The sequence below is a fragment of the Setaria viridis genome, chromosome 4 (genome assembly GCF_005286985.2).
Source record: "Setaria viridis chromosome 4, Setaria_viridis_v4.0, whole genome shotgun sequence".
NCBI lineage: Eukaryota > Viridiplantae > Streptophyta > Magnoliopsida > Poales > Poaceae > Setaria > Setaria viridis.
Window position 1 is genome coordinate 4,278,655 of NC_048266.2, and position 7,949 is coordinate 4,286,603.

Consider the following 7,949-nt stretch of genomic DNA (forward strand, 5'->3'; position numbering starts at 1 on the left):
AGTAAAATGTGCTAGCGTACGTAGTTACATTACATACACGCTCACAGAAATAAGAATCTAGGATGAACTAGGTTCAATAAGCGCACGACATACTGCAAGGCACCCAAAATTTCCAGGCATATCAGTCAAAGACACGAGATGTGCAGAACATAGCAAATTGTTTTGTTGAGCACTAAACCAGATTTTTATCCAACACGCACCTAAACGATAATTTTTTGCCTAATAAGGTAGTAAGTAACTGGATGTATATATCGGATGTTTGGATGCTAATTAGAAGTATTAAACATAGGCTAATTACAAAACTAATTGCACAGATGGAGTATAATTCGCGAGACGAATCTATTAAGCCTAATTAGTCCATAATTTGACACCACGAATTAGCACAGGGTTCTGTAATTAATTTTATAATTAGCTCATGTTTAGTCCACCTAATTAGCATCCGAACATCCGTCCAAACACCCCCAAAGTATATTCAACCAGGGAAATTCTATACCTCTTAGATGAACGATACTCACCAATTTCACAGGTAATACAAATTCACCAATTTCAGTACGGCAATAGAATAAGCCCGCACCAATGTGACAAAGCTGAATGAAGAACTTTAAACACGAGTGCATCGAACAGGCAAAGCTAGAGCAGGATTTGTGACAAGTAAATCCACGGTACCTATTTTAAAGCGAGCACGTTAGCTGATTAGCACCAACCAAGTGCAAAGCTATATCCGGTGCATGCCACAACTAGGTTCACTGTAGCAACATACAAGACTGAAAAATAAACTATGGTGCTTAATTTCAACCCACAGATTCATGCCACCAGAAATTCAGTGAAACCCTGCTATTCATGATGCTGTTGACTGAAAAATGCAACGCATTGAGTACATCGAAGAGCACCAATATGACAAGGGTCACAGAAAGGCACATGTTGTGACAAGGACACCTATAACAGCCACCTTCATGCATTTCGCAAATCATAATGGTTAACTGCCAGAGATAAATTTAAAGTCTAGAACTAGAGTTTTTTAAGTCATTAAATAGCATACTTGGCCTCATAACACAACCAGGTTAAGGACTATATGCACACTGAGATCACTTCAACCTTTGATCAGAAAATGTTTGCAAAGCTACTTGAGAAAATGGCCACTTGAGGGGAATAATAGAACAAGTAAGCGGACTCACTTTCTACTCTTAGAGCTAGACCTCAGATTCCAATAAGTTTGATCAAATAGCAGACTCAAATTTCCAATAGCTGACACAAGGAGCAGAAAGATGTTCATACCAGAACCATTTCCACGCTAATAGAATTCAGCATGCAATGCTGCAGTCGTACAGACCCCATTCAGGACTCGTGCAACAAAATATGGTGATCAAAATTTAAAATGCCAGAAGAGAAAGCTGGGGGTTTATGCCATTTATGATACAGCTGAATTTAAGGACGGAATGCACAAGCAACGACCTAGACAAGACTATCGGGAGTCAAGCGACAACACGCAGTAATTTCACAAGCCCTACATTTCCAATTACTTTTCACATTGATTGACCCGGACATGCGGGATCTACACTCTAGAACAAGACTTCACTTGGACAATAGTTTCAACAGAATAGTAGGCTTGATTTCACGATTATTGGGATTAGTGCAGAAGTACTGAACACTGTGGAAACTGCAACATTTCATACTTAGATCAGTATGCTTCGAATACGCCTAACACAAATGGTCGTTTCCCTATCAAAGAGAGGAATTATAGACGTAATGACATGTAGAACTAATGTCTGATAGCCTTAAACTGATCATTCCACGTAAAACCATAAAGTGACACATATTTGCAGCACATCCACATACCAAAACACGCAGCCATAAGCATGATAAAGTCATGGGCTCATATCACCATATCTCAAAATCTTAACGAGGTGCACATACCATCTCAAGTTTCCATCTCATCACACGAACAACGAAACTGAAACTACAAAAGGTTCTTCCTTTGCTTGCACAACGAAACTACTACCAACAAGAGCATAAGCATACTGCGAACGGAAAGGAGGAACCGGGGCAGGGCGGGCCGGGGGCCGCGCGGCGCCTACTTCTCGGAGGAGTTGGGCCCGCGCTTCTTGCCGAAGCCGACGACGGCGGTGACGAAACGGCGGTTGTACTGCATCCTCTTGTGCGCGCGGCCGCGGGGCTTCTTCTTCTTATCCTGCTTCGCCACCTTGGGCGTCTGGCCGCGGACCTTCCCGGCACGGGCCAAAGATCCGTGCACCTTACCTGCGCGCAGCGACACGAAAACCCCGATTAGCGCATCAGTAGGCGATGAAGTAGCAACCAGAGAAGAGAGATGAAAGGAGGCGAAGGTGGTTACCCATGGCTGAGAAGCGGCGGCGCGGCGGCGGCGACGGAGGCGCGGGCGCGGATGCTGGGAGATGCGGCGGCGGCGGCGGCTGTTGGGAGGGAAGAGGAAACCCTAGATGAGGGGGCAGCACTTTATAGGCGTGAGGATTTTTGCGTGCGGGCGAGAGGGGATGAGAGATGGGCCGCGAGGAGATGTTTAGGCCTTTTTCACTCCGGGCCTTAGATCACGTCACCAGTACTCGGGCCTTAGATGTGTGGGCCGGAAGGATATAATGGGCCTACAAATTTATCTTACTAGGCCGAATTGTTGTGTGCTGTATTATTTAGTCGTATTGGCCCAATGCTTTCGGCCTACTTAACTCAAGTGTAGTAGCAGAAGGCAGCCAGTCTGCTCTCAAGTCTCAAGTGTCCTAAAAAAAAGCCAGTTTTTGTCCAAAAAAAACAGCCTCTGACCAGCCGGGCTCTGTAGTCAAAGTGTTGGTTTCTGAACATGCAAAATTTACCAGAGTTATGCAGTTGTGTTACGCGTCTGAACACGCAAAATTCAAGTGTAACCACATTGAATAATCGGCGATCGTGAACTGAAATGCGCAATTGTTTGCTCCTGACTGCAGAGTGTTGGTTTCCCTCGTGAGATCTGGCATTCTGACGAAGGTTGACAACCCGGCTTCAGAACCGTTGCTTATAGAAGCATGAACATTTATGGCCTGTTCGCTTCAACTTATCAGCCGGCTTATCAGCCACCAAACAGTGTTTTTCTCTCAAATCAGCCGTTTTTCTTATCACAACAAATCAGCCGTTTCAGTTTTTTATCAAGAATATAGCAAATCGTAATCCTACGAACTCTCAGATATACTGAAGTGAAAAGAAGGGATCGGGCTAATCGCTTGCCCGAATGCCAGGTGCAGAGCTTGCTTTGGCTTGCTGCTGCTAACATCCCGCTTGGATGGATGGATATAAACTATGTTCTGCCTGTAGATGGTGTCATGCCTTGAGCATCCGGCGCCTCGTGCAGCGCGACCTTCGTCAGGCCCGGTGCCGCGCCGCCGCGTGCATCCGCCGGGCCGCCGCCGCCATGAAAGGGAGGGAGAGAGGTCACTTGCAACTCCAGGCACGGAGCCTGGGACCTTGTCCACCTTGCCAGGCCACCAAACGAGACGTGTCCAATCGGATCTAGGAGCGCATAGGGCCGATGCTGCGCGGCCGGCCGGCGGCCGGCGGCAGATCATCGGGAGCGGGGGAGACGGAGCCGCCCATACGGAGGAGGAATTATTTGTAATTTACAGGGGTGTTTATGAAAATAATTGAATCGCGATTATCCGGAGGTTTAATGAAAAATATTGGATCGCGATCAATAGTTGCGATCCAAATTAGGAGGTAAATGTAAAATAAGTATATATGGGCTGGCGCCACGGCGACCGCCGCCCCCCCGCTTCGCCATACGCCCAGCGTCCCGCCGCGCCGCCACCATACGTCAACCAAAAGACCCCCCCGCCGCGGCGGCGCCGGCACCATCCGCCCTTGCCGCGACGCCACCATGGACAGGAGTGGGACGAGGAGCAGCAGGCGATGGGAGCAAGCAGCGGGAACCTGCGTGCTCCCCGTTCCTCTGCTGCACCTCCAATCCTCCATGGTCCGCCGCTATCCCCTATTTCCAGCAAGTGTCTGACTGATCTGCAATTCTGCATTTTCATGCTCTTTTCTGTTTGAGATGAAGTGATCTCCCGTTGAGATGAGCATGTGGAAATCAACAAAAACTGCCCGCACAGCCGCACAGGGCTTTAAGCATTCAGATTCAGAGTGGGTCAGATAGCACAGTTACTCACAGTCTCCATCTGCGAAGGAAGAACATTAACCTTACAGTTCCTGTGCACCGATCGATCCATTCTCCCCTTCTCGTCAACGCAAACATGAATCACCTGGCACTGGCAAGCTGTCAGGATTCAGGAACCCGTCGCCATTCAGCAGAAGTCAGGGCATCAGCTGGTTCGCCAAGATGGGTTCCTCATTCAGATGCCATGTCTATGCTCACTGCACATAGTCTCATCTGACGCCGACAGACAGAAACAACTGGTAAATTTGGTTGGGGCGCACAAAACAGCTTATCCCGGGAAGACATGGTAAGCAGATGTCACCTGACAAGTGACAACATCCCAACCCTCCATCTCCTCTCCAATTCATGTCCCAACGATCCCTATCCCACCCCCACTGATCCAACATGGCCCCCAAAGGCCAAAGTCCAAAGATATTATGCCTCTTCTCTTTTCCTGTCTTTTGCTTTTCTTGAGGCTGCAGGATGGGATCGAACTATGCTCGCTCCACTTGCCTCGGAATCCAGCATCGCGTGCGGCGGAGATGCGCTCTCCTCTGTCCCCGTGCTACCATTCTGATGCGCGCCCATTTCGCGATTGATGCCGAGCACATGCCTGATGCTTCTCCTGTGTCGCACGCCCGTCGCGAATCTCGCTGCAACGCTGTTCCTTGCATGATTATTTTGCCATGTCGGCCGTTTCAGTCTCAGAAGATGCTGCAGCAGTGAGCTAATCAGCCAACAAATCTGGGGCATTAGTTACTCGCGCTCACTCCATCCATAGAAAGATTGGAGTTCAGTAACTGTCACAGACGCCATTCTAGTGAATTTAAACTAAGCAGTAGCGTGGGAAACCCAGCAATTTCTACCATATCACCGATCCATTTGTCAACCATGTAGGCACGGGCTAGTTGCAAAACAATGGAGCATTATGCCTCCACTTGCATTATCCACGGTGTGCATTAGGACAAATGACGCCACATGGACACCAAAGCGGCAATCAGCGGCTTCCATTGGTGTCATGAGCTTGTCATCTTCAGACATGGACGGTTTGTACTTATTGTATTATCTGCATGTAATCGCATGACCCGGATCCAAAGAATGGGATTCTTAAACTGTGCAGAGATCTGAAGAAGAAGTAAAACAATTTTCAGTGCCGTTACAAAACGCCATCTTCATTGACCTGGCGCAGTTTAACGGGTCTGGGATCAGAACGAGACAAGGCTGAGGTTTCTGAAAATTGTTAGTGTCGGTTTCTTTTGCTTGGTTTTACTCTATCTGAAACTGGAAGGATAGCGTATGGAGCTTACAAGTTGCAGGCACCAGAAAACTGCTGCATAATACTCAGAGCAACAGCAATGCCAACCGTGCAACTAGACAGGCAGTAAAAAAAATCAACTAGGTGTTTTCCACAAAAAAAACAGGTCTTTTTTCTTCGAATGTTCAATGAGCAAAGATTAATTTCAGAGGAAACCAAAGGAAAATTTCGATCCACAGGAATTCGTTTACTGTCATTTGAAAGTTATTGCTTGGAAAGTTCAGGATTTCTCTGACCACGTAAAAGTAGCACGTCAAAGACAACATCAAATCTTTGTCCGCTGAATTTGTCAAGGTGAAAACATCCGAGCACGAACTGGAACACGTATGAACGCCATGCCACGGAAATGCACACGACCTCTTCAGTCTTTGGGTCTTCAGGGACGGTGTAAAAAAGGACATACCTTGTCCACAACGGCAAGAACTTACAATACCAACCAGAACAGAGTTGAACTGTCAAAGTTTGGTCGCAGAAAGCATGGCACGCAGAATTGTTCAACTGCACGCTCAAAATTGTTCGATACAAAATTGCATAAAAAAGGAATCTCAAACACAAACACAAAATGAAACAAGTCATGTTCGTAGAGATTTCCATTCATCCGGCTGTTCTTTTTTCCACAGATTAACCTGACAGCGAGCAAGAACTAATATGTACATACATGTCTGTTGCTTGTCAGTCAAAACAGTAAACGGAACTAAAAAAGAAGTACGAATAATTAGGCTGGGAAAAGAGAGGGGAAGTGATCAAGATTCAAGAACAGGGGAGAAACACAGAGCAAGAAGCTAATTCAGCTTTCAACTCCCCGTAAACAAATACGAGCTCCTGGTGTTAACTGATCGCGCTTCTGCTACCGACCCGACGCGTCTCTTCCGATCCAAGAACAAAATAACGTTACTTGCCTTTGCAAATCCGCTCCAATCCAGCTTGATATGTGAGGAGAAGAGGAGGGAGGAGGAGGAGCTCAGGCCTTGACGACGGTCATCATGCGCTTGAACTCCTCGAAGCTGACCATGCCGTCACCGTCGCTGTCGACGAGTCGTATCATGTCGCGGCACTCGGCGACGGCGGGCCTGCCGGCGCCGGCGCCGGCGCGGCGCAGGCCAAGGGAGCCCAGCACGGTGCCGAGCTCCTCGGCGGAGATGAGCCCGTCCTTGTTGCCGTCGAAAACGTCGAACGCCTCCCGCAGGTCCCTCTCCTCCTCCTCCTCCTCCTCCTCCTCGGCCTCTTCCTCCGCGTCCTCCACCGGCACCTCCCTCGCCTCGGCGGCGGCGGGGTGCTGGTGCTTCCGCTTCTTGGGTATGGAGTCGTAGAGCTCCCGGAACTCGTGGATGTCGATGAGCCCGTCGCTGTTGGCGTCGACGCGCGCCACCATGGCGGCGCCCTCGTCGGCGGACACGGCGATGCCGAGCCGGCGCAGCGACTCCTCCAGCTCGACCGCCGTGATGAAGCCGTCGCCGTCGTGGTCGAACGTGGAGAACACGATGCCCAGGTCCGCCTCCGGGTCGGGCCCGCGCGCCTGCTTCCTCCTCCTCGCCGCCTCCTCCTCCTCTCCCTCGCTGGCGCTCCCCTTGCCGGCGTCTCCGCACTTGACGTCGCCGACGCACTTCTTGGCGGCGGTGGAGCGCGAGGAGGTGGTGAGGGAGAAGAGGGCGCAGAGGCCGCCGAGGATGAAGAGCAGGAGCAGAGGCGCCATGGAAGGGGAGGGAGGGAGGGGTGGATGCGTTGCTTGCGGTTGCGCTTGGGGTCTCTTCGTCTCCGTGCGCGCGTGTGCGAATGGGAAGGGAGATCTGGACTGGAGGAAGAAAGACGGAGGAGGGCGTGGTTGATGGGGAGTATATGAGGAGAGCAGGAGGCGTCGACGACGGCGGAGTGTGGAGGTGGTGGTGCGTCGAGGGGGGAGGCAGTTGATGGCGATCGTGCGATGACCTGGTAGATCGTGGGTGGTTAAGACCCATTTCTTTTCGAAAAGCGGGTTTGCACTCCCACCCCTGAACAGAGCCGGTATTGCAAATGGAGCATTGGAGAATTGTACTCCACTCACAACAGGTTGTTCGGCTGGACTTATAAACTGGCTGAAAAGCTGAAACGGCTGATTTGTTTTGAGAGAAAAATATTGTTAGGTGGCTGATAAGCTGGAGCGAACAGGCTAGGCTTGGGCAGCGATTCGGGGATCTCACTGACTTGAGCGTCAGGATAGCAGAGGATGGCATATTAAAAAGAAGGGGGCGTGATGGCGATGGCTGATGGGGTGGAAGCGCGTCGGGCGCCACCGAAAACCGCGTGAAGGTCCCCCATAAACAAAGTACACGCCGGACGGGTGGACGGACGGGGCCCTGCACGGGGCCTGCAAGCGCAGGCAGCGCATGCACGCAACGCACCCCAGCCATAATTCGCAGGCGCAGCCATAAAACGCGGGCGGCAACCAACGGGGGCAGGCAGGCAGGCCGCGCCGGCGCGGGCAACCCACGCCAACGGCACCGT

At 50.4% G+C, this 7,949-nt stretch overlaps 2 protein-coding genes across 2 annotated transcripts; both read right to left on the reverse strand.

The window, feature by feature from the left end:
* Positions 1–1,851: 1,851 nt before the first annotated feature.
* Positions 1,852–2,504, reverse strand: LOC140222451 (small ribosomal subunit protein eS30z/eS30y/eS30x). Its single transcript, XM_072293057.1, has 2 exons — positions 2,351–2,504; positions 1,852–2,256 (listed from the first exon to the last, which is right to left on the reverse strand). Exons 1-2 carry the CDS (start codon positions 2,352–2,354, stop codon positions 2,072–2,074), a joined length of 189 nt encoding a protein of 62 aa, XP_072149158.1. The 5' UTR covers positions 2,355–2,504; the 3' UTR covers positions 1,852–2,071.
* A 3,527-nt stretch (positions 2,505–6,031) lies between these two features.
* LOC117851278 (probable calcium-binding protein CML30) lies at positions 6,032–7,648 on the reverse strand. The gene has a single exon (XM_034733069.2). The coding sequence runs from the start codon at positions 7,159–7,161 to the stop codon at positions 6,430–6,432; it is 732 nt and encodes a 243-aa protein (XP_034588960.1). The 5' UTR covers positions 7,162–7,648; the 3' UTR covers positions 6,032–6,429.
* Positions 7,649–7,949: the final 301 nt, after the last annotated feature.

Bases quoted from the DNA above. Each gene is read 5' to 3' on its own strand.
- LOC117851278 (XM_034733069.2), bottom strand. From the start codon at position 7,161: ATGGCGCCTCTGCTCCTGCTCTTCATCCTCGGCGGCCTCTGCGCCCTC.